Here is a 27,976-nt window from a genome sequence, read left to right as displayed (position 1 = left end):
CAAGGTTGTCTGTAAGAAGCCCACTTAGAAACAATGAAACTTCTGACTCTGCGAGACTCTCCCCATGGATACCAATTCAAAAGACAAGGCCCCCTGGAACCAAGGGGTCTGCAACGAATAATGCTGGAAACACCTCTTTCATTTTGGGAACTGGGAAAATTAACTCCTTAGAAGCATGCCAAATTACCCGTAATTCTTGCATACCAGATACTTTTAAATCGCCTTTGAACTTTTCCACAGTTACTGCAGAGCAATTGGGAATTACACCCGAAAGCTTTGTAGGAATTCTGCAGGAAAGTCATCATCCTCCCTTAAAAATTTCAGACGACGTTCTGCAGTTGGGGTGCGGGTCTCTCCTGAAACAAACCATCTGATTCGTTTCATCGTGCAGCAGCAAAATATAAAGAATGGTAGGAAATCTTTGGCACAAGATTCTCCTTCCTCGGGCAGCCTTGCACTCTATCGAAATGTTAACGCTTTAAGAGAACGAATATCCACCTTCTAGTCAGCTTTTCACTCCATAAGGGAAAACGAGAAAATGACCGGCTATCCAGAATTCTCACAGGCAGGAAGGGTGTCTGAGGCGACAGACTGACCAGAAAGGCAGGTCTTAGTGCATGCCAGCAGTGTTGGTTCCCTGCAGTGTTGTCCTCCAAACATCAGAGAATATCCTATCAGAGGGACTTTGATGAAAATCTAATGGATGCTGAAGGAAAAGCAATTGATCTCCAGATATTCAATGATGATACTGACAGAAGATGTGCCGTTGAAACTTCTGCAGATCTTTCTGAGAAATCGTCTAAACCTGGTTCAACACAGTCTGGATTTTTAGTTGAAAAGTTTTCCCCTTTCAGAGCTCACAGAGACTTCAAATGCACTCAAGATTGCTGACTGCATAAGGATCAAGTGATGCCATTTCCCCTGACACGTTCACAGCAGAAGTGAGCTCAGACACAGTTCCTAATGTCAAGGCATCAGCTACTCCAGTGTGCAGGAAGGACCTTCCCTCCCCTGAGACCTTTGTACTTCTCTCTGTTCTGAAGAAACCCTCTGTTAAAATGTGTCTAGAGAGCATATAGGAACACTGTAACACCCCCTGTGATGATGATGATGGGACTCACCTGAGCATAATCTCAAATCTCGCAAACTGTTGCAAAGATAGAGAAGTGGGAGATGAAGAAAAGTTGGAAGCATTGGCCTTCCTAAATATGAGGAAGAGGAAGAGAGTTACTTTTGAAGAGAAGTTAAGCCTGGGAGTGTTTGATGAATCTTTGCCAGCAAATACTCCATTGTGTAAAGGAGGAACATGTTTGTAACAAGGACTTCAGTGGTCTCAGCTCCCTGCTGCTTGAGCAGTCACCAGTTCCTGAGCCATTACCTCAGCCAGATTTTGACAACAAAGGAGAGAATCTTGAAAACACACACCCACTTCAAGTATCATCTGCTGTTCTGAGTACTCCTAATAAGGCATCAATCTCTGAGGCTCGTTCAGGCACTAATACCTTTAGTTCTTCAAATAACCATGAGAAAATATTGTCTAACAGAAGAAATCAGTTGGTCAGTTTTGTAGAAGAGAGTGTTTGCAACTTACTAAATACAGAAGTTCAGCCTTGTAAAGAAAAAAAGTTAATAGGAGGAAGTCTCAAGAAACAAAGTGTACAAAGAGAGCAATTCCTAAGAATCAGGTTTTAAAAAGTTGCAGAAAGAAGAAAGGAAAGGGAAAGAAAAGTGTTCAGAAGTTTTTATATCGGGGAAGAGACTTTCCTTCTAAGAAGCCCCTCTTCAGTCCTATTTCTAAGCTGCCTGAAGTCTCTGAGATGACACCTTCAGTTCCAAGCATCCAAAAACTGGGTTCAGGTTATTTCAAATCAAATGGCAAACTGGAAGAAGTGAAGGCTCTTAAAAATACAGTGAAAAGAAAGGATCTTTTGCCTCGGGATCCAGATTTGCATATGCATCAAGGCTTTGGTATATATAATGTGTCTGAATTCTCCTCATATATAAAAAGTTCCTCATCGCTTGGTAATGCTACTTCTGATGATGATCCAAATACAAATATGATGAACATCGATGACAATAAAAATACTCCAAAAGCAAAAAATAAGTCGGAAAGTGAAAATGAACCTGAAGCTGGAACTGAGAGTCCTGTTTCTTGTGCTTCTGTAGCATAAGAACATGTGGCATTAGAGTCCCAAACCTGCTCTGATCCTGCAGCAGGGTCAAGAATTTGCTGCTGCTGTTCAAAATGCAGAAAACCTTTGTCAAATCTTTAAAATTTCACCAGATCTAAACATAAAGTGTGAAAGACAAGATGACTTCTTAGTAGCTACAGAAGGAAAACTGTAATGCAGTCATTTAATGCCTAACTCACAAAAAGACTGTCATTGTTTAAGAGATTCTTAATTGAAAATATGAAAGAATCTAAAAGCCAAAGTGAGGATTTGGGAAGAATACGCATGGAAAGTAACAGTGTTATGAGTTGCAGAGACAGGAAACATAGAAGACACTCCATGTATTATTCTGATGGTCAAAGTTTACATTTGGAAAAAACGAAAATCACACACCCTCCTACAGTGTGAACAGCTCTTTAAAAATTAGTTTAGAAAATTCTGAACTATGTAAAGATTTGTCTGACACCATTGAACAAACCTTTCAGAGGAGGAATAGTGAAATCACAGTGTGCCGTAGCATGAGGCTACAGAAAGATTTGGAAAATGAAGGGCTTTGTGGATTTCACTTCCACTTCCTCCCAATTCCCACAAAGCCAAAAGAACAATATGTACTTTTGACAGCAGTGACTTTGATAGTATGTCTCCCAGAAAAGAAACTGTCCTCCAGACAAAACCAGGGATGGCAACTCCCATCTCAGATCAAGAAAACAGCCAGGGCCCTGCTGCTGGTTTTCTGATGAACCTGGTAAGAGGAGGAAGAGCTTCTGTGTGTCTACATTTGCAAATACTAAAGCCGCTTCCCAGTCCGAAGGCTACTGGAGAAGATCCTCTCTCAATGGGAAGGGAGAGAGCTCTCTGACTGCCTTGGAAAGGATTGAGCATAGCGGAGAAAGAAAGCAATAACTGACATTTCCTGCAGAGCCTGTGGCAAGAGGGGAAGTAACCATCTATGCTGAAATGATCTGTCTAGTTCCCATCCTCTGTTCAACCTCGGTGTTTCAAAAGTTCCTAATAAATAAACTCATTTGAGTTGAACCAAAAAAAAAAAAAAAAGAAAGAAAGAAACAACTTAACTTCTAAAGCGTAACATCCTCTCTTGTGAAATGTAATTATTAATCCTAAGAGGGTTAATTAGTAGGCATAGGCAACAGTACCCAAACTGATGTATTTAACTACCAAAGATGGACAAACTGCCTTCATTCTTTGGCTTCAAAGTTTATCTTTGTCTTTCTCCCATTAGCCAATGAAAGTAAAAGTAAATGAGTCTAATAGATTCCTCTTACAACCATGCATATGAATTTATTTTTGACAATAGGTTAATCTTTCACTGAAGCCACAAAGAAAGGTTTGAAGAAAGCAAGGACATCCCTTCTTGTGAAATAGCTCACTGGAAATGTAAGGGCAACAATACCTCAAAAAAGAAAATGGAATAGAACCACACACATGCTTATTTTCTTCCCACAATATACATTTTTGCCAGAGAACGCCATAAATCAGCTAGTTCAAGTAGAGATACAGGTGTCAGGGAAAGCAGTCAAGTCTGAGTGACCAAAGTAGGTGCCAACGGATAAATTAATAACAACAATAATTGTAGTGTAGTTTCCTGTAGGATTATCTGTACAAAGTATAAAATGTCTTACAAGATCCCCTCTTCCTAACCTCAGGAAGCCACATAGAAGGCTACCTTGGTGTCTAGTAGAAAAAGAATAAGAATGGAAAAGAAAAAAGAACTGTTGCTGAGAATATTGGTCCCAACCCAGATTTACACTCTAGACAAACTGATTGTTGGCCAAGAAAACTCAGGCAGTGAATTAAGTTTCAGTTGTCCCACACTGGTACATTTACAGGTGACTGGCAGAGAAGAGAATGCAAAGATTCTCTGGAGGAGGACGCATTTCTCCTAGTTTTCAAAACACATGCAGAAATATTTTCCATCCAAGAAAAAGTGAGTAACCACAAGATACAAGGAAAAATATGGAGAAATGAGAACAAGCAGAAACAACAAACCTACTAAGACTCCAGTCACTGAAACAGACACAAATTATAAAATTATCATGCTCATCCCACCACATGCTTAAAAAGATCTTCAGGGAATCAGAAATGTTAAGTTTACATAACAGATTTGAAGAAAACTAAATAAATTACTAAAACTAAGATATAATTTTGTAATTCAATGGATAGATTTCAGAATGGGAAAATTAGTCACATGAAAGACAAATCACAGATTAGAAAAAAAATTTCAAAATGCAGTAGAAAGAGAAAAAATTGGAAAAGGCGGAAGAAAGAGTAAAAGATGTAACGGACTAAATGAGATGATCTCATACACATTTAATCAACAGTCTGAGAAAAAGAGAAAGAAAAAAAATGGGTTGTCACGGCAATATCTGTATAAATAATACCCAATAATTTTTCAGGAATGATGAAAGAAACATATATTCACAGATTCAAAAAGTTCCATCAAATCTATGTAAGACAAGTTTTAAAATTATATTCTGACACATCACAGTAAAACTTAAGAAAACAGAAGACAGTAAGAAACTTAAAATTGCCAGGTCTGGGGGAAGGAAGCCAAAATAATCTCAAAGAAATGACATTAAAATTTCAGCTAACTTCTCAACAGCAATAATGGAAATTGTAAGACAGTGAAGTGATACCAACAATGTTCTAGAGGAAAAAAGAATAAAAGTAATAATTTGGCAAAGATATTTTTATGTTTAGGTTTAAACATTTTTCAATAATAAGAAAAAAGATATATTCAGACAAACAAAACCTGAGATTTTTGTTGTTGACAAAAACAACAAAATTTGTTTGTTGTCAACAACAAAAATGTCAGTAAGGAAAATTCAAAAAATCTTACAGCAGGCAAATGCGAAACAAATCCAGAAATAAAGCCTAAGAAGAAAGAAAAGCTAAAAAGCAATGAAAGTGGTAAACAGGAAATGAAATAAAAAGAAACACTGACTATTTAAAATGATAATAAAGTCTAGTGGAGGTAAATTAAAAAACACATGAGGTAGAATACCAGATAAAGTTTGACAAAAAAAGTTATACTTTTCCAAAAACAAGCATGCTTAGATTTACTTTTTGCATTATTATTTTTTATTTTTAATGATTGTGGAAACATAGTTGTACATATTCATGGGATACTTGTGATATTTTGAGACAAGCATACAATATTTAATTATCAAGCCAGGGTAATTGAAATATCCATCATCTCAAGCATTTATCATTTATTTGTGTTAGGAAGATTGCAATACCACTCTTTTAGTAATTTTGAAATAGACAATAAATTTTTGTTAAGTATAGTCACCCTATTGTGCTCTTAAACACTAGCTCTTATTCCTTCTGTCTAACTGTATGTTGTCCCCATTAACCAACCTCTCTTCTTCCCCAACCCTTTACCCTTCCCAGCTTCTGGAAACCATCATTCTACTCTTTACCTTTATGAGATCAATTTATTTTGGTATCCACATATGAGTGACAACAGGGGTATTTGTTTCCTGTGCCTGAATTATTTTACTTAACATAATGTCTTCTAGGTCTACCTATGTTGTTGCAAGTGACAGGATTTTATTCTTTTATGGTTTAATAATATTCCATTGGGCATATATATCACATTTTCTTTATCAATTTATCATGCATGGACACTTAGATTGATTCTATATCTTAGCCATTGTGTATAATGCTACAATGAATATGAGAGAACAGGCATCTCTTTTATTGTTTCTTTTTTTGAGGCTGTGTCTTGCTCTGTGGCCCAGGCTGGAATGCAGTGGTGCAATCTTTGCTCACTGAAACTTCTGCCTTTTCAGGTAGCTGGGACTACAGATGCACACCATCATGCCTGGCTAATTTTTGTATTTTTTGTAGAGGCAGGTTTCACCATGTTACCTAGGCTGGTCTCAAACTTCTGGGCCAAGAAATCTACCCACCTTAACCTCCCAAAGTGTTGCGATAATAGGTGCCCAGCAAGCCACCACCTCTGGCCCAGATATCTCTTTAATATGCTGATTTCCCTTCTTTTGGACACATACCCGACAGTGAGATTATGGGATCAAATGACAATTCTATTTTTGGTTTCCTGAGGAACCTCCATACTGTTTTCCATAATGGCTATGCTAAGTTACATTCCCACCAACTCTGTAGGAGCATCCCCCTTTCTCTACATCCTCACCGGCATCCATTACTGTCTCCCTAACAAAAGTTTAGCTGGGGTGACATAATGCACCATTGTTGTTTTACTTTACATTTCTCTGATGATTGGTGATGTTGAGAATTTTTTCATATATCTATTGGTCATTTTATATCTTTGTTTGAGAAATATCTATTCAGATCTTTTGCCCATATTTCAATTAGATTATTTGGGATTTTGTTATTAGGATGTTTGAGTTCTTTATATATTCTGGTTCATAGTCCTTGTCAGTCAAATGCTTAGAATATTCCTTTTAAAACAAGATTGAGATGAAGATATTCAGAATTAATAAGGAAATTTAGTCATATTCGTGTATGTAAAATCAATGAGTAAAAATGTACTTTTTTCTGGTAAAAGTTAGAAAATACAAATTTTAGAAATCTATATATGCATATAATTCATAAATGGCATCAAAAATAGTAAATACATAGAAATAAATCTAACAATGCCTCTGTTGACAATACTGCTATGAGAATGATGGACAATACCCACATGAAAAAAGCACCAAAACTGTATTGAGAAAATTTTATAAATAACTAAATAAATGGAGAGATATACCATGTTTGTAAATTAGAATATGATTGTGATAAAGATCTTGTCTCCCCAAAATGACTTATAGATTCTGAAAAATCCAATTAAAAACTCCCTGCAAGTTTTTGAAAACAAAATATGACAAGCTGGTTTCAAAATTAATATGCAAGATACCACTGAAGAAAAACAAGTTTGGAAAAATCTATCAAACTGACTATTAAATGTTATTACTAAACCATAGTAATTAAGGCAGTGTGGTGTTGGTGTGGAAATAGACAAATGGGCCAGTGAAGCAGCATATAGAGAAGATAAGTATATCAATTACATGTGAATGCTTGAGTTATACAATAATTTTTTTCCACATGTGGTATTGATAATTGAGTATGCACATTTTAAAAAGAAAATGATACTTGTGCTTAATATTATTCACAAAAATTTCCACATAAATTATAGACATGAAAGAGAAAATAAGGTATTTAGAAAATAATATACAAGGCTATCTACATGATCTGGTGGTTGGGAAAGGTTTTTTAACCGAAATATAAAAAAGAAGGCTAATCATAAAATATTAACATATTTGACTTTATAAAAATTAGTAATTTCTGGTCACTAAATTTTATATACATATCCTCTGACCCAGCAATTCCACTCAAAAGTTTGTACATTAAGATGTATGCCATGATGCCCACAGGAATGTATGAAACATTGTTCATAATAGCCATAAACCGAAAATAATTGAAATATCCAAAATAACAGAATTAATGGATAATTTGCAGTATGTTAATAAAATATACCAGTGAAATGAATAAATAAGCAGTAAAAATAATATAGCTAAACTCAACAACCTTAATGAATCTTAAAAACTTAATAACTGTACCATTTTTAAGACTACCATGTAATTGAAGGCATAACAAAAACAAAGTCAAAGGATAAGTCACACCTTGGGAGAATTTATAATAAATATTTAGTAAAACCAACATGTTAATAAGGCAACACATATAAGCAACTCTAATAGCAACAAACATAAAAAATGTTTAACCTCATAGTTATTAGGGATCTTGAAAAATTAGTTTTGAGACAAATGTCACATTTGACCTATTATATTAGCAAAAATTAAGAAATCTAAGACAATACCCATATGAAAAAAACACTAAAACCATATTAAGAAAATTTTATAAGTAACTAAATATATGGAGAGATATATCATGTTTCTTAATTATAATATGGTTATGATAAAAATGTTAAGTCTACCCAAATTGATCTGTTAGGTGTTGGTGAAGGGGTGTGTGTGTGTGTGTGTGTGTGTGTGTGTGTGTATACATATATAGATTGAGATACTTTGGAGAACCATAGAAAGCATCAAGTAAATTTTGAAAAATAATAAATCAAAAATTATACTTGGCCGGGTACAACAGCTCATGTCTATTACCCCGGCACTTAGGGTGGCCAAGGTGGGAGAGCCATTTGAAGTCAGGAGTTTAAAAGCAGCCTCAGCAATGAAGCAAAATTCATCTCTACAAAAATATTTTTTAAAATTATCCAGGTATGGTGACATGTTACTGTGATTCCATCTACTCCAGCGGCTGAAGCAGGAGGCTCTCTTGAGACCAGGAATTCAAGACTGTAGTGAGCTAGGGTTACATCACTGCACTCCAGCCTGGAAGACAGAAGAGTCAGACCCTATCTCTAAAAATAAAAATATCAAAATAAAAAATAAATACTTGCACAGATACACGAGGACAAATGTGCAATGATTTTCACTATGGCATTGATTTTATTGTCAAAAATATGGAAAACAATAAAGTAAATAAAGAAAATACATTATATTAGAATGTTCAGCAATTAAAATGAATAAAGAAAATATATAATTATCAATATGGATTAAAGTTAAAACATAGCATTGCTTTTTTTAAAAAGCCAAGTCATAAATAAATGTATTATGTAGAATTACATTAATAAATGTGAAAAAATACAATTTCATATTCATGTATATTAAAGTAGAAAAATGAACTGGAATGATATATGCCACAATTACTATAGTTAAAAGCATATATGTTTAAACAGCTGAAATTGTATCTCTTGAAGTACTCTTTAATCAAGAAAATTATTTGAAACAAACATAATAATATGTGTCTCAGGGTACTGAGGCTTCTATAACAAAACAGTATAAACTGGGTGACTTAAACATTTTATTTCTCCTTGTTCCAGAAGCTAGGAAATCCAAAGATAGGGTGCCAGCATGGACTGGTATTGGTGAAGGCTGTGTTTTTGGCTTAATACAGCTGCCTTCTTGCTGCATCCTCACACAGAGGAGAGAATAAGTGCTAGTAGCTCTTCTTCTTCTTGTAAGGACACTAATCTCATCATGAGAGCTCTACCATCATGACCTCATCTATGCCCAATTACCTCCCAAAGGCCATACTTCCTACCACCATCACTTTGGGTTACAATTTCACTTTGTTAACTGCAGGGCTTTTCAAATTTGTTTAAACGAAAAACCTAACCCATTTCTTTTTAGCATAATATCTGTTACTATCTGGTTTGCTGTGAATAACATAAGAGATTACACACTATTCTTTATGAATTGTGGTAGCCATAATGCACATTGAGGTTGGGACCTCAACATATGAATTTTGGGGGGACACACACATTCAGCCCATAACAATATGCCAACATCTTAAATTCTATGTGTGTATATCACTACACTTTTCTAAGCTTTTAGCAATTTCTTAAAAATTTAAAAATCATACAAAATTTTTTAATTATCAAGAAATATTGATCTAGCAACGACACATTTTCATCTAGTAAGTTATTTTTCCTAACAAAAATTATGGACATTGAACAGAAATTAATATTCCTTAAAATGTGTTCCATGAGTTCATTCTGGTGAAAAGAGCTATATAGGTAGTACTGGCAAGGCCAGCTCTGTCTCTGTATTAGTTTGTTCTCAAACTGCTATAAAGATAGCACTTGAGACTGGGTAATTTATATAAACAAAAGAGGTTTAACTGACTCACAGTTCCACCTGGCTGGGGAGGCCTCAGGAAATTTACAATCATGGCAGAGGTGGAAGGGGAAGCAAGGCACCTCTTACATGGTGGCAGGAGAGTCTGAGAAGGAGGAAGTACCAGACACATAAAACAACCAGATCTCATGAGAACTAACTCACTCACTTTCATGAGAACAGCAAGGGGGAATCCATCCCCATGATCCAATCACCTCCTACCAAGTCCCTCATTTGACACATGGGGATTACAATTCAAGATGATGCTTGAATGGGGACATAGAGCCAAACTGTATCAGCCCCCCTAATGTAGATTTACACTACACATGAGCATATTTTAAAACTGAGCCAGGCACAGAGGTTCATGCCTGTCATTCCAACACTTTGGGAGGAAAAGGAGGGCCAATCACTTGAGGCCAGGATTCAGCATCAGCCTGGACGTAAAAGCAAAACCCTAGCTCTACACACACAAATTTTTTTTTAATTAGCCAGGCATAATGGTACATGCCTGGGTGCCAGCTAATCAGAAGGCTGAGGCAGGAAGATCACCTGAACCCAGGAGTTCAAGGTATAGTAAGCTATAATCACACCACTGAACTCCAGCCTGGGTATCCTTGTCTCTAAATAAATAAATAAATAAGGAAACAAACAAAAAGCTGAGAATTTTTGTAGCAAAGAAAGCAATTGCACTTATTAGACCTAGGGCTTTTGAAATTTGTTTAAATGAAGAATCTAACCTACATTTTAGCATTATATCTATAACTATCTGGTAGACTGAAAATGACATAAAAGATTATACTCCATTCTTTGTGAATTCTAGTATCCATAATACACATTTCATATAATCAGTTTAATCACTGTCTACATAATTTCTGTTTCACTTTTTTTCTTATAAACATTTCTATTGTATTCTACTATTCAGAAACATTTAATTGAATTAGTCATTCAACTATGAAGCATTTGCTATTTCCAATTCTGAAATGTAATTAAAACTACTCTGAATATTTTTATACAAATTATTTTCCTTCTGTTTACCTACATCCCATTAGTAACAGAATTATCCAGTCATGATTTGCATATTCAGGTTTTGTTGCTTTTTATTTCTAGCATCCTTGACCATTTAGATGGACTGACCAGTTTTGCTTATTTCTTCAGCATATTATTAAACATATTCCATATGTTTATATGAATAATAGCAAAACTGTTCAATGTTTTAATAATACATTGAATTTTATTTTCTTCTCTGTAGGACTGTAGATGGATAACAACTTCTTCTGCCACTTTTTTTATAATATGGGTCACTATGGTATTGAGACAAAGATACCACAGAAAACAACTAGAAAAAGTACATTATTTGTGACTGTAAAGTCTTTGTGAAAGTTCTTTTAAATTACTCTTTACTCATTGCAGAAACTTTATCCCAACGAAACAATTTGAAATATAGAAAAACATTCTGTTTTGGTGAAATTTGAAATAGCAAAGGTCTTAGAAATAAATAAAATTCTTCATGATACAGGGGTTATCAAATATTTTCTCATGTAATCTACACATTTTTATGACAAATTAAACATGAGTATAGATCATTCAAACAAAAAGTGTAGAATTCAAAATTTTAGAAAGCATATAATCACAATAAGCAAGGCTATTTAAAAATAACTTCAGTAAACTTTAAAATTTTAATCTTTGGTTAGAAAGCTATGGGTGAATTTTTATTTTTCACAATTTTCTATATTTTCTAAACTCTCTACAATACATATGGGTCCTGTAATTTTTTTTCTAGCTTACCTTGATTTAGTACTCCTTTCTCCACTTAAATGTTGAAAGTTTAATTTCCGGCGTTCTTCATTATAAGGGGAAGATATGCCTCCATATGTATTTATCATAGGTGATTTATTAACAGGCATATCCACAGATCATAAATTCTAAAAGGAATATTAAATGTATGTTAGCATACAAATGTACTCAGTATCAAACAATACAGGTTATGCAAAGTTATTATTTTTGGAAAAGTAGTGAGAACTAAAGTTAGGCTTAAGAACATTCTATATTAAGGAAGAATTTAAATATATAAGTAAGCTATAAGGATATTATGGAAATAAGTATAAAAAGTTACGATTATCAATGTATCTATCCATATATCTAGTCTTTATTATGCTTTAGCACTTTTATCAGCAAAACCATTGAAAGGGCAGCAAGGCATGGTAGCTAAGAGGACAGGCTATACAACCAGACTAACTGCCCTGTGCCTCAGTTTCCTCACCTGTATGAGAAGAGTATTTCCTCATCAAGTTCTTCTGAGAAATAAATAGTTCAATAAATGTAAATTGCTTATATAGGAATATAAATTGCCTAGTATATAGGAAATTTTATGTAATCATTTGTGATCATATTATTGTTTTCTGTTCTTTAAAGATTCTCGTAAATTCCTTTTCATATCTCCTGTCTTTTCGTCATTTAGACACCGCTTTCTCTGCTTGTCTTACACCCAAATTTTTTTCTTTTTTTTCATATCTGAGTATATTCTATGAGTGTATGACCAAAACTAAAACATCCTATTTGTGTTTAGTAGAGTTTTAGTCAGCAAAATGAAGTAACGAAAGGGTAGTCATATCTACATTACAGTATTTTGCCTTTCATTTTTTAAATAGCTAAATATAAAAATTGATCACTAGATCAGTCAAAGTTTTGGCAGGAAACGCAGAGCACACTCAAATAGGGTACCTGAATCACGGTATTCTTTCCAAAGACATATAAAACAAGATGGTTCTGTTCTCAGGGACTGACAAGAATGAAATAAACCATTATCACTCTTAGGACTGAAGAGGAAGGTAGATCAAGACAGAATAGCTATTGAGGAATTGTGTTTAATAAAAAGCTTTGGCCTTTAAGCAAGAAATGCAGCCAACCTGAGGCTGCCCTCTAAGAGAGAGCCTGCAGGATAGAAATTCCAATCTCACTCTCCTTGCATGCTCCACTCCAGTCATCAACGAGAACACACGAACACAGGGAGGGGAACATCACACATCATGGCCTGTCGGGGGGTGGGTGATTAGGGGATGCATAGCATTAAAAGAAATACCTAATGTAGATGATGGGTTGATGGGTACAGCAAACCACTGTGGCACGTGTATACCTATGTAACAAACCTGCATGTTCTACATGTGTATCCCAAAACTTAAAGTATAATTAAAAAAAAAAAAAAAAAACCAACTATCCACAAAACAGCGTGTATCAGAAATATCTAGAAATATAAATTTGAGTTAGACATACCCTTAGATAAATTAGTTTAAAGCATTTAATGCCAAATGGATGGAAAAGAAAAAACTACAGGCCATCAAGGGAGAAAAAAGAAATTGAAGGCTAAAACTGGTTTTTGTGTTTGTTATATTAGGCACATTGACCCAAAGCTTTTGGCTGTTTCCTGAGATCTTTCACAGAGTTGGCTATGGTTAGTCATTTTTTTTTTCAGTTTCAAGAAGCTTAATTGCTTTAAACATTATCTTTTAATCGCTGAACTTATTGTCCAAAAATTGCCCACATCTGCTGGTAATAGTGGTAGATATTTGCACTTTCTGCTCAACATGCAAGTTCCACAATGCCCTGTTAAAGAAACTTCTCCAGTTGGATGGGGTTAAAAACCTCAAAAATATAAGTTTCTAAATGCTTACTCTCAATTTCCGGCTTATCTTAGCAGTACTGGTAAAAGTGTTTAACCAATACAAGTTTGTAAATCACTATTTGAATAGTGTTTATAAGAGAAACAATTTGTGCCCCCTAATATATTTTATTACCTAGGATTACTTTTGACAAAGAGTAATGGGAACAAGAGCTAAATAACTTCAAATTTCAAAAAAAAAAAAAAGAAATTAATACCTCCAAAAATATTTCTTATAGAGATGTCAGAATCAAATCCTCAGTAAAGTAAATAAACAAACAAAAAGTTTCAAAATAACCCTCCCCCCAAAAAATAAAAGTATAGGATCTGAAAATATCATCAACTTTCAGAAAAATATTAGTTCTTTTCTAAAGATATTCTTCCCATTTAGATTTTCTAAAGATATCAAATTCCCAGTAGAGCCCAAAGCTTGGCGATATCAACAAAAGAATTTATAATAGTAATTATTATTATTTTTGCATGAAAATAGGGCCGATTGCATGGTGCGTTAAGATTCATTTTCCAACTCCAACACAAACCATAAAAAATCTGAGAAAATGTAAGCATTTAATTTTTAATATGTCATTTTGCAGTTATTGTAATTTATATTGTCTGTTTTTTAACCCACTTTTTACATAATTAGCTAAACAAGCAAAGTAAAAATTCATCTTATTTTTATTCTAATTTACTGATGGCAAAATAAACTTTACTAGACCTTTCTTGGTCAAGAAAAAACAATAATCAAGAAGCAGGAATGTGAAAAGGAGTTAATTTGTATTAACAATGTAGTAATAATGAAGTAATAAATGTAAATTTGACAAGTGTTTACAGTGAATCATATAACATTATGAAGGTAAAAATGTTTAACTTGCATGAACGTGAAAAAAGTAATGAAGCAAATAATGATGATATTATTCCAAAGAAATAAGAAACCAAGAATTTTTACTTGTCTTTTATATATATACATGTAGTTTGATTTTGTGAAGTGCTAAAACCAAAGTATATATTTCTGAATATGTATGTCTAATGAAGCAATAAATATCACCTTTTAAATGCCATCTATGTAAAGCATAAAAAAGTTCAAACTAAAAAATTTTTGAAAGTATTACAAGAATCTGAAAAGTATTAATTATTTCTTCTGTTGGCTGTAGCCAACAGCATTTTGTGTTGCTAAGACTAAAAAAATATAGTTAATTGACAAGAGTCACAGATTGCATCAGAAATTTCCAATGAATCTTTGCCATGTACTCAGGACTGGTCGACAACATAGTGCAATGTACTTAGCACTGGCTGACATCATCGCAACTTGGTAAATGCACAGACGTTGCACACTTTGGCAATTGCTTTACCACAAGTGCAATTTGGACATATTAGTGATATAAATGTAGAACTGTTGTATTGGCCCCATTATTTACTAGTATAATTAGCTCTGAATCTCTGAATAGTATAAAACTAGAAAAGCTTGCATTTTATTATATAGATATAATAAGTATATGTTTATATTTTATATAAATACACATATATGTTTTAGATGGAGTCTTGCTCTATCACCCAGGCTGGATGGAGTGCACTGATATGACCTCGGCTCAGTGCAACCTCTGCCTCACAGGTTCAAGTAATTCTCTGCCTCAGCCTCTCGAGGAGCTGGGATTACAGGTACACACCACCATGCCTGGCTAATTTTTGCATTTTTAGTAAAGAGGGGGTTTCATTATGTTGGTCAGGCTGGTCTCCATCTCCTGACCTCAAGTGATCTGCCCACCTCAGCCTCCCAAGGTGCTGGGATTACAGATATGAGCCACTGTGCCCAACCTTAAAAATTTTTTAAAGTAAGTTTTGTGTAGGACTGCTGCAGTAGTAGGTAATCATTTTGAGTAGTCATTGAAATGGAGGAGTTTATACCAGAAACCTTCTAGAAGCTGAGAAATACTGACTCCAGCCAAGTAACAACAACGACAAAATTGAAACAAAAGAAAAACGGGGACTTCATTTCTACAACTGCATGGAGCTGTATTCTGCCAACCATCTGGAAGACCTTAGAAGTAAATTCCTTACCAGAGCCTCCAGGTAACAGACTAGCTCAGCTGGCACCTTTTCTCCACCCCCAGTATTATTGAGCAAATGTTATTGACAAATACAAATTGTATATATTTATGTTGTATAATGTGATGTTTTCACATATGCATACATTGTAAAATGATTACCACAATCAGGCTAAATAATATATCCATTACTTCACAGTGGTCTCCATTTCTCTGATGATTAGTGACGTAGAGCATCTTTTCATATATCTATTGGCCATTTGTATATCTTCTTTTGACAAATGTATATCCAGGTTCTATGTTCATTTTTTAAATTGTCTCTCTTTTCTATTGAGTTGTTTGAGTGCCTTAAATATTTTGGATATGAACCTTTTTTTGTATGTGTGATGTGCAAATATTTTTTACAGCTGCTAGCTTAGTGTCAATTTGTGAGACATTGAGCAGAGAACCCAGCTGAATCTGCCTAGATTTATGACCTAAAGAACTGTGAGAGTGTTATTTTAAACCTTTAAGTTGTGGTAATTTATTTTGGTAGCAATGGAAAACTAAAACAAGATATCCCATAATTTAGCAATTATCATTGAAGCGGGTAATAATCTTTACATTGCAGTCTGTAAAATGTTATCTCTAAGTATTGTACTATTTGATAGAATGTTTAAATTTATTTTCTAAAGAAGATTCACACATAAGGAGTTCATGAATCCAGAATCCATTTCTTTCTTTGAAATGTAATTTAAGTTTGGGTAAAATTTAACAGGAGAACTTACTGGAACCGGCTGCTGGTAAAAAGTTGACATTCATTTTGAAAACACAGCATAACTTTATGTTAGACAAAAAATTTAACATTCTTAAATGATGAAATTTTAAAAACATTCTTCTTTGATTCTTATCATCATACCTAGGTAAGACTCATTTTTCTACCATGAATATTATTGAAACAAAACACAGAAACAGTGGAGAGATACATTAGTTCATGCAAAGAATACTGCTGAAATTCAACCCAAATGTGACAAAATTAAGAAGCATCAGAAAGATCACTGGTCATATTAAAAATGTTGATATTTATATACCTAATGTGTGTTCCATGTATGCACATGGGTTGTTTGCTTGTTTGTTTAAAGACTTTATTTATTTATTTATTTAGAGACAGAATCTCCCTCTGTCACCGGGCTGGAGTGCAATGGCGTAGTCTCGGCTCACTGCAGCCTCCGCCTCCCAGGTTCAAGTGATTCTCCTGCCTAAGCCTCCCAAGTAACTGGGATTACAGGTGCCCACCACCACCCTCAGCTAATTTTTGAGTTTTTAGTAGAGACTAAGTTTCACCGTGTTGGCCAAAATGGTCTCGAACTCCTGACCTCAGGTGATTTGCCCGCCTTGGCCTCCCAAAGTGTTGCGATTACAGGCATAAGCCACCACACCTGGCCTGACTTTAAATATATATATATTTAGAGTAGTTTTAAGTTCTGAGCAAAATTGGAGAGGAAAGCACAGAAATTTCCCATATATCTCCTACTCCCATACCTGTGCTATTAACAACATCTGGACCAGAATGGTACATGTGATATAATTGATGAACCTATATCAACATATCATAATTACCCAAAGTCCATAGTTTACATTAGGGTTCGCTCTTGGTGTTGTACATTCTATGGGTTTGTACAAATGTATAATGCCATGTATCCATTATAGTACCATACAGAGTATTTGTGATGCCTTAAAAAGCCTCTGTGCTCTCCCTATTTATCAGCCCCACCACCCCCGCCCCCAATAAGGCCTGGCAAATAGTCTCTTTAACTGTCTAGAATTTTGTCTTTTCTGGAATGTCATATAGTCGGAATGAAACACTATTTAGCTGATTTTTATATTTTTAGTAGAGACAGGGTTTCACCATGTTGGCCAGGATGATCTCAATCTCTTGACCTCATGATCCACCCACCTCCGCCTTCCAAAGTGCTGGGATTACAGGTGTGAGCCACCACGCCTATCCTTTTGTTCCATTTTTGGTCGACTTTTTAATCATATTGTTTGTCTACTTCTTTTTGTGTCTGTAAGAGTTCTTTGTATATTTTGAATAACATCTTTTATTGGATGAGTCTTTTGCAAATGATTCCTCCCAGTCTGTGCTGCCTGTCTTCTCATTTTATTGGGATTGTCTTTAACAGAGCAGAAGTTTGAAATTTAATCAGTTTTAAACTGCTTATCAATTATTTTTTTTCATAGATCATATCTTTGGTGTCTTATCTAAAGTCATTACCATACTCCAGGTCCTCTAGATTTTTTATCTGCAAATAGATTTTTAACATATGAAATTACTGTTTCCTTAATATCTTTTTTTTGTTATAATTGAGAAATGACAAATGTTATGAGCATAATATTTATCTCCCTGTTACATGTATTTTCACTCAATAATATGTATAATTTTGTAATTGTTTTCTTTTCCCGTGTTATATTTGTCTTGACTGTATTTATCAAAAGCAATTTTATATCTGTTGATTCTAATTATTTACATTTGGTTTTTGGATACCTTTTTTATTTTTCATTTTATGGTAATTCTCTTTCATTGTAATTTTTCTAAGACAATTTGGAAGTTTTAAAATTGGCACTTTACAGAGAGTTGGAAAAGCATCTTTAAAAAGTAATCTACATGGCAGCTGATTCCTTACATCCTAACTCCAGACCTATTACATTTAGGTCTGGAGTTGTCTAGGAATGCGTGTTTGTCTTAAGATCCCCAGGTGAGTTTAACATGCACCCCGAGGCTGGGTGCAGTGGCTCACATCTATAATCCCAGCACTTTGGGAGACTGAGGCAGGTGGATCATCTGAGGTAGAGAGTTCGAGACCAGCCTGGCCAACATGGTGAAACTCTGTCCCTGCTAAAAATACAAAAATTAGCCGGGCATGGTGCCACACGCCTGTAATCCCAGCTACTTAGTAGGCTGAGGCATGAGAATTGCTTGAACCTGAAAGGCGAAGGCTGTGGTGAGCCGATGTGCCACTACGCTCCAGCCTAGGCAACCCTGTCTCAAAAAAACAAAGCATAACAAAAATGCAACCTGAGCAGCTTAAAGTAATTGTATAACAAAAATCAGAGCTTTGATATAAACAATAAAAAATATAAGGTTTGCAGAGATGTAGGAAGTAGAATCTTTTTTTTTTTAATCTTCTTTCATTTTGCTCTTTATCTTTTGTCAAGTACAATCCCTTACTCTAGCATAAACATTTTTCTATTATAGAGTAAAACCATATTCTAGTGCAGAAAACCATCTGTATAAAGAAGCTACCTTAAAATTTAAATATTTATCATAGGATGAGCATGTAGATACGTCTTTTGTCCTTTTTGAAAAAAAAAAGAAAATAATTAGAATCAGAAAATCTGTGTTAAAATAACTGCACTGACATTAATATATTTTTCATATTTGAGGAAGGGAGTTCAGGCGGTCACAGGAGCTAGGGAAGGAGGGAAAAAGAAAGTAAAATCACCTAAGGGGCTTTGAAATTAACCCAATGAATCTGATTTTCCTTAAAGGAGAAAGGAAAAGGGGGTATGGGTAGGGGGAAAAAAGGAATCTGCAAAGAGAAAGGAAGAAAAGGGGTAAAGAGAGAGAGAAAAAAGAAGGTCAAGGGCAAAGCAAAATGGGGATTGTTTCAAACTATACACGACGACACTCCAACACCATGCTTCTGCCAATACCATTCTCGACTTTCTAAGAGCTTCAGCAGAGAGGTTGAGGAGGAGGAAAATGGAAAGTTCGTAAAAGCCAGAAAAGCCAGGGGAGTTAGTTCTTCATTGGCTCATTGGTTGAAAACCTCTTGCATATGACAATTTCTCAGGCCATGTTGATAGCCATGAAGACTAGAAATTTGCCCAAGGGGTGAGACTCCCAATGATGCCTGAAAGGACTGAGGACTAGGGAGGAATGTAAACAGCTACATCTGTATTTTCTATGGCAATTGCTTCTCGGAGGAGCAGGGCAGCAGGAAGGTGGGCAGGAATGCTAAGTATTTGGCTTCTGCATCCCTCCTCCCTAATTATTCAATAAGCACTCCCTACTTGTTCAAGTTTCAGCTTTCTCATCTGTAAAACGGAAATGATAATATCTAAGCAGAGTTGCCTGAGGATTAAATAAGATAAAATATTTCCCATATTGTAGGGTGTCAGTAAATGATAGTCATTTAATAGTAGAAAGTGAGAGAAAGATTAAATGTCTACCTTTGTCCAAAAAAGTGGGGGAATTGTGTTATTCATTGTTGGACTTAAATTCTCAAAGAGACTTAGAAGTAGAATGTAATATATAAATGATTGAGAACCATTTGCCAGAAGAGATTAGCAAAAACAAGTTACAATTACAAGTTTAAGTGGAGTTGAATAATAGAACTTGGTCACCAATACTAATCAGTAATGGAGCCGAAACACTCAGCTTCTAAAATGCTATTTGCTAGAAAGAGATTCTTGAACATTCAGCTTCTAAAACACTATTTGCTAAAATCTGTTGCAGAAATTATTCAGATCATTTCATTCCTTCTCAGGACATTTACATGCATACAGCATGTTGACTTGTGAATTGTACAAAAAGACGCCAACAATAGCATATTTCATGATATTTCATAGTCTTTAGTAACCCCCAGACCATTTTATAACAGAAATAAAAAATTAAAATTAGGCAGCTAAAATTTTTAATTTCTTCTGCTATTAAGTATAAGACACATTTATTTTTTTTACTTTGCAGGAAAATCACATTTAAATGTAAAGAGACTAAAATGAACTTGTTAAATTGAATTACTTCGCTTTTACATCACTGTCAACAAGAGCTATAGTTTTTCCTGAATCCGCAAAAGATAATGTCAAAGTAAAACTTAGCTTTATATAAATTAAAATTATCCTTAAGATTAAAATATCCTTTTGTTTTCTGTCGTTCCCAAACACAGGGTATTCACTGAATTTGTTGACAGAAATGGAAATAATACCTTAAGTGAATAAAAATGATCTGAATGATGAATTGCTCTCCTTTTAAAATAAGCAAATCTAATTAAATGAAAGGTTAAAAAATTATTTTAGATACCAACTATTTCTAGGACCCAGTTCTCTGCTTGCTCTAATATTCTTCGTTTATAAAGCATTCCACTGTGGAAGACAGTTTGCAGTAGCTGCCAGATTTTCTCTACCACTTCCCAGGGGTAAATTCTGATATTTAAATAGAGTTCAAAGATTTACCTTGAATATTTATCTGAAGTAGCCAAAAAATGGCTTGATTTTAGGTCTCCATTATATCAGATATTGTTTTTATATTAAATGATACTTACTCTTAACTTTACTACAAAAAATGAAATATCTGGAATATAGTTTCTGCTATGACCTCAGCTTTGAAATGATCTCTCCAAGACTGACAATAATCTCCAAGTGGACAAATTCACTAAGAGCTTTACACTACTGATCTTACCTGATCCTTCCATAGTATCTAACCTTGCCAATCATCCCTTCTGGAAATAAGTGTCTTCTTTTCTGTTCATCATTACACTCCTAGGACCTTTGGCTTTTCTCCCTCTCAGACTCCTGTGTGGTATAATGGATAAGTGTGCAATGCAGGAATCAGCAGCTTGCTTTAATATTGGCTCCAGAACAGACTATGCCTGTTTCATTGTGCAGATTACTTAAACCGCAGGTGCCTCAGTTACCTAGTCTACAAATAGGGATTATATTCGTATTTCTCATTAACAGTTCCTTACTATCCAAGTGGAGGGGAATACTTCTTACTTATTATGTGTTTTTTTGTGTAATATCCTTTAATTAATTATATAAATGCACTAAGCATAAATACTTTAAACATCAAACAATTACAAAATTATTACATCAAAGTGTACGAGTTTAATTGATAACTATAAAATCTAGGTTGAAAATAATGGGGATTTCTTAACCTTTGTGCATGCTTGGCCTTTTATAATAAAATGTTAAAAGAACTGATTCATAATTATATAGATTTAACAATTTTTCAGCATTAAATTACAAATTACAAAGATATATATGCACACATATATGTTGTGGCCTTGTAACGTACACACACACACACACACACACACACAAACACACACACACACACACACACACACACACACACGAGACAGAGAGAGAGTACATGTGATTCTCTTAGACGTTTAAACAACCAAGAAAAACAATATATGATATAATAATCAAAGAATAACCAGCACACTTAAACAAAAACTACTTTTAAAATTGTTTATAAAATTGTTTAAATTATTTTATCATTGTCTGTTTTTATTATGCTCATTCTTCCTTTCCAGAATATCTTCCTAAGGCTTTTTGTAATTTTACTATTATTATGCCTTTTTAGAGTTTCAACAATCTTATTATATCCTACACAAAAATATATAAAATTTTGAGCCATCCAAGGTTTTAGAATCTGGGGCAGTATGGGAAAGGGTACTTACTGGGAAATATTACCTATTAACCTAGCTGCAAAAATTTCAAAACAAAACATAAGAAAACCAAACCTAGGGATTTCAATAAAAAATAATTCATTATAATGGAGATGGGTTAGTCTCAGAAGAGCAAAGATAATTTAATACTATAAAAACTATTTTTATAAACCATAACATTAATGTATTGATGTAATTAAAGCAAAAAAGTAGGAAATATTTTGATATATGCCAAAGAATAATTCCATTAAATTCAATTTATGATTCTAAAAACAAAAAAACTTTGCAATCTGAGAACAGTTTTCCTTATTTTAATTAAATGTATCTAGGAATAACTAAACAAACATGATAATTAATGATAAAACTTTGGAAGCTTTATCTTAAAAGCCAGAAACAATACAAGGGTATCCACACCATTACTACTATTCAAAATGTAATAGGCAGTTGCAGTCAAGAATAATATTAAAAGAATAAAGAATATGAATACATGAAAAGATACCCTATTTATTTCTTAAATAGTTACATAAAAATCTCTGAAGAATCTGTACATACAAAAAAATACATTATATCCCATGAAAAAGAGATTTCTGGATAAACAATTAATATAGAAAAATAAGTGATATGGGTTTTAGTGCCAGTAAAGATGGCTTTTGGCTTCTGTCTCGAAAAGCAACTTTGAAGGACTAAAGAAGGAAACATGAAATCCAAGATTTAATTATTTTATTTTTATTATAGATTAAAAGAATATAAAGAAAAACCTTGAGCTAAGCCCCTGCAGAAATCAAAAGCTATTTTAAACAGGTTAGAGAAAGGGGTTACTCAGCGAGACTCTGCGAGAATAAATTAGTAAATGGGAGTTTGAGTTATTCTTTCTTAACTACTGATATGTATGCAACAACAAACAAGAAAAATTTAACAAAGCTATAGAAGCAATATAATTTCTATGCTTGACCAAATGGACATGTAGAGAATTCCATATTTATTTATTAGAGAATATACATTTTTCCCAAATACACAAAAACAATTTCTCTCTCTTTTTTCTTCTATGTCCCCCTATTCACAATATAGACCAGGCACAGGGCCTAGTCTGAGGCATATGTGGGCTGTGTTTACCCTGTCTCTTTTTCTGTACAGTCAGTGCAAGCACACAGCTGGTGGTAAGCACCAGGAGATCAACAATTTCTAAAACGTGGTCACATTCTAGCTTAGAAAGTATGTTTTAACAAATCGCAAAATGTAGGTAATCTACATAAGTAGATTATATTCCCTGACATCAAAACACAATTAAGTTTGAAAATTATAACAAAAGGATAAATTAACCCTACATATATCAGGAAATAAAAAATAACAATTCTAAGTCACCTATGGCTCAAAAAAAGAAGTAACAATAAAATTTTAAAAATATTTAGAATTAAATGACAGTAAAATACTACATATGAAAACTTATGATGTGCAAGAAAATGGCACTTCAGAGGAAACGTTACATAAACATTCATCTAACAGCAAGGGAAACCTAAAAATTAATTACCAAACATTAGAAATGAGAAAAATAACAGCAAAATAGATCCCAAAAAAGTGAAAGTTAAGAGAAATTTTAAGAGCAGATATCGGTAACATATAGAATAAGATCTGAGAAGGATCAACAAAACCAATATGATCAAAATCATTAGTCTTCAGAAAATTCAAATTAAAACATAATGAAATACTATTTCACACTAACTAGAATGGCTAACATTAAAAAAAACTGACAATACCAAATTTTGAGGAATATAGATCAATAAAACTCTAATATGTTGCTGATTGAAATGAAAATAAGCTATAACAATGTAGGAAATCTATTTGTGCCTTTGTAAGTTAATTGTATACCTACACCCTGACCCAGAAATTTCATTCCCAAAGAAATGATAACATTGTTATAAAAATATTTGTACAAGAATGCCTACAGTAGTGTTATTCACAATAGTTCCAAACTAGAAACAATTCAACCATCTATTCGTGGGAAAATGGATTAACAATTTGTGGTATGTTTATATAACAGGATTATTCTCAGTAATAACAAAGAACAAATTACTGCTACATGCAACGACATGCATAAATTTCAAAAATGTTACATTGAGTGAAAAAAAACAAACACAAGAGTATACATACTATATTATTTCATATATGCAAAGTTAAAGCACAGATAAAACTACTGCACGGTGATGGTCTTTGAGAGGCTGGAAGGTGTAAGGACTGAACAGAAGGTGGCATGATGGAAATGTTTTATATTAGGGGTGGTAACATGGGTGGATGCATGTATCAAAACTCACTGTAATGGATTAAATTTCTAAAGATGACCACAGCAATATCTCCCATACTGTATGTTGTTGTGCAATGTGACCTTGCCACTCCCCCATACAAGAGATAGAGTCTAATCCCAATCCTTGTGAATCTGGGCTTAATTAGTGACTTAGTTGACTAACAGAATATGGCAGAAGTGACATTCTAGGACTTAAGAGGCCAGACCACTAAAAAAAAACCTTATAGTTTGTTCCTGGGTCTCTTGGGACATGCAGAATCCAGCCACCATGCTATGAGAAGCCAATGCCACATGGAGAGCCATGTATAGAGAATCAGGTTTATAGCTCTAACCAAATGCCCAGCTGGGTTTCCAAGTGACAGCAAGGAGAAACTGCCAGGCAAGTGAGACAGCCGTAAACCTTCAGATGACTAAAGACTCAGCTGACATCAAACCACATTTTGTGGTTTAAGGAGATATCCCATATGATAATCACCCAGCTAAGACAGTTAATTTCAAAACTCTAGGAGCTGATTTAAAAAAAAAATTGTTTTCAGCCACTTAGTCATAAATAACCAGAGCCCTTATTGAATTGTAATGAACATTTGTACATTTCATTATAAGCAAATTTTACCACAATAAAAATAAGATTATAAGAGAAAATGCTGTATTTGAATTAGGTTTAGTGACATATAACAGAAATAAAAATAAGAGCTCAAACAGTATGGAAGCATATTTCTCTCTGATGTACAAAAATAAAAAATAAAAGAATCTAAAAGTTCAAAGCTAGACAATGTAGGGTGTATTTGGCAGTTTCACAGTCATGAGACCAAGGCTCTGTCTAAATCTTCCTTTCATGGTCATTGTTAAGTCTTCCCTGACTTCAGGTTGTTTACAGGCTCAGGTAGCATCAAATCTTTGGGGAGCCACTATTGGTCACTATGTACTATTGATCCTCATCTTCAAAGAAGCACTGTTAATCAAGTCAGCTTTCTCTCCCTTTGTCATTCTCCCAGGTTCAGGATGCCATTTTCTCTGTCCTAGATTAATAAAATAACTGCTTATCTACCAGTCTCCTTCTGACCTCTCTTTCTCTTGAGAAAAGTAACTATATATATATACACACACACACACACAGACACGCACACACACACATATATTCACATCTATATATATACAAAAAGAAGCAATGAAGACAGGATTCCCTATTTAATAAATGGTGTTGGGAAAACTGGCTAGTCATATGCAGAAAACTGAAACTGGACCCCTTCCTTATACCTTATACAAAAATTAACTCAAGATGGATTAAAGACTTAAACATAAGACCTAAAACCATAACAACTCTAGAAGAACCCAGGCAATACCATTCAGGACATAGACATCGGCAAAGACTTCATGACTAAAACACCAAAAACAATGGCAACAAAAGCCAAGATTTATAAGTGGGATCCAATTAAACCATACAGCTTCTGCACAGCAAAAGAAAGTATCCTAAGAATGAACAGGCAACCTACAGAATGGGAGAGAATTTTTGCAAACTATTCATCTGACAAATGGCTAACATCCAGAATCTACAAGGAACATAAACAAATCTACAAGAAAAAAACAACTACATCAAAAAGTGGACGAAGGATATGAACAGACACTTTTCAAAAGAAGACATTTATGCTGCCAACAAACATATGAAAAAAAGCTCATCATCACTGATCATTAGAGAAATGCAAATCAAAACCACAAAGAGATACCATCTCATGCCAGTTAGAATGGCAACCATTAAAAAATCAGGAGACAACAAATGTTGGAGAGGATGTGGAGAAATAGGAACGGTTTTATACTGTTGGTGTGAGTGTAAATTAGTTCAACCATTGTGGAAGACAGTGTGGCAATTCCTCAAGGATGTGGAACCAGCAACACCATTTGACCCAGCAATCCCATTACTGGTTATATACCCAAAGGATTATAAATAATTCTACCATAAAGACACATACACAGGTATGTTTATTGCAGCACTATTCACAAAAGCAAATGCTTGAAATCAACCCAAATGCCCATCAATGATAGACTGGATAAAGAAAATATGGCACATATACACCATGGAGTATTGTGCAGCCATAAAAACAGATGAGTTCATGTCCTTTGCAGGGACGTGAATGAAGCTGGAACCCATTATTCTCAGCAAACTAACACAGGAACAGAAAACCAAATACCACATGTTCTCACTCATAAGTGGGAGTTGAACAATGGGAACACATGGACACAGGGAGGAGAGCATCATACATCCAGGACTGTCAGGGGTGGGGAGTTAGAAGAGGGATAGCATTAGGAGAAATACCTAATGTAGATGACGGGGTGATGGATGCAGCAAACCACCAAGGTACATGTATAACTATGTAGCAAACCTGCATGTTCTGCACATGTATCCCAGAACTTAAAGTACAAAAAAAAAAAAAAAAAAAAAAAAAAGAAAGCCTTAAACAACAAGGAAAATGAACTAAAAAGCATCATTAAAGTTTAAACAGGAACTATTTTAATTCATCTCCTATCAATCACTTATTTACTCATTTATTCAGAAAAATCACAATGAGCTAACACTGAAATTATAAAGCCCTGTTCTGACATACTTAGATAAGTATTTCAAACCTGCTTTACTCACCATAGGAAGTCATTTGGCTTTGATGCAAACTGCTAATGTGATGAATGGTTTAGGAAGGAATTGCAAAAGGGATGTAACTGTCTATGAATTCTTATATTCGTTTATGTTGTGTGCCAGTACTTTTTATTTATTTGCAACTATCAGAAAAAGAAAAATCGAAATAAAGTTCTAAAAGTGGGCCAAGATGGCTTCTGGTTGGCCACATGCATAATAAAAACTAGGCCTATAAAGCAAAGCTAAACTCTCCTCTGCAGGGTTAGATTCTATCAAATATTTCATTGACGTTTACTGATTACAACTTTGTCTATCAGATAAAACACAAAGGCAAGATATAATAAGTCATCACTTTCCAATACCTAAGAAACCTATATGCTCATTAACATTTTACCCTACATATAGTAACCACATATTTGCTTTATCTTAGGTATAATGTAAACGAGCATTAATCATGTTGGGTACCAGCCCCAACCCTGTTCATGGGTGCCATGAGCCCCGGTGGTGATGAGGGGTTAAGAAAAGAAATAAAGACAAAGACACAGAAATAGAATTAAAGTGTGGGTCCAGGGGACCAACGTGAAGTGCAAGGACCATGTTGGCCCTGAGTTCTGGTTTCCACAGCTTTTTGTTAGGTGTACACACTCGTTAATTGAGGGGTGGAAAGCAAGGGGGAGGTTTTTGGGGGGAGCTTGAAACTATTGGGGGAGGCCTTGGAACTACTGAGGGACAAGATAGCCAGGGAGAGAAGCATGTACCATTAGAATACAATGGAACAGGTAATTCTTCTAAGAAAAGCTAACCTAGTACACCAAACCACTGATCATTATCAATATGCAGCCAGCAGGCAGGGCAGTAGGGCACTACCAGGTCTGACCACATACAATGCATCAACAGGCTTTTATCTCCTGAGCACTGTGGACATAGGGCAACTGAGATTACCCCATATTCTGAGAACATGGGCAGAGCAGGAGGTGTTCTAATATCTCCTCCTGCAAGGCCTTCCTGCCTTGCCAGCTCCC

General features: G+C 34.5%; 1 protein-coding gene, 1 non-coding gene and 1 pseudogene across 3 annotated transcripts in view; 1 reads left to right on the top strand and 2 right to left on the bottom strand.

Moving 5' to 3' along the window:
• Positions 1–27,976, bottom strand: part of TMEM232 (transmembrane protein 232) — a 195,047-nt gene that overhangs the window by 137,541 nt on the left and 29,530 nt on the right. Inside the window, exon 2 of the mRNA XM_032274759.1 lies at positions 11,684–11,820. Within this exon, the coding sequence (XP_032130650.1) occupies positions 11,684–11,802 (119 nt within the window). The 5' untranslated portion in view covers positions 11,803–11,820. The remainder of the gene's footprint in view (positions 1–11,683; positions 11,821–27,976) is intronic.
• On the top strand, positions 65–3,224 carry LOC116549276 (annotated as a pseudogene). The gene has a single exon (XR_004267786.1). The product of XR_004267786.1 is annotated as a cell division cycle-associated protein 2 pseudogene (transcript).
• Positions 23,073–23,203, bottom strand: LOC116554437. Its single transcript, XR_004270204.1, has one exon. It is a non-coding gene; the product is annotated as a small nucleolar RNA SNORA51 (small nucleolar RNA).

The sequence above is a fragment of the Sapajus apella genome, unplaced genomic scaffold (assembly GCF_009761245.1).
Source record: "Sapajus apella isolate SASKATOON/1434 unplaced genomic scaffold, GSC_monkey_1.0 scaffold1, whole genome shotgun sequence".
NCBI lineage: Eukaryota > Metazoa > Chordata > Mammalia > Primates > Cebidae > Sapajus > Sapajus apella.
This window is presented reverse-complemented; position numbering and strand designations above follow the sequence as displayed.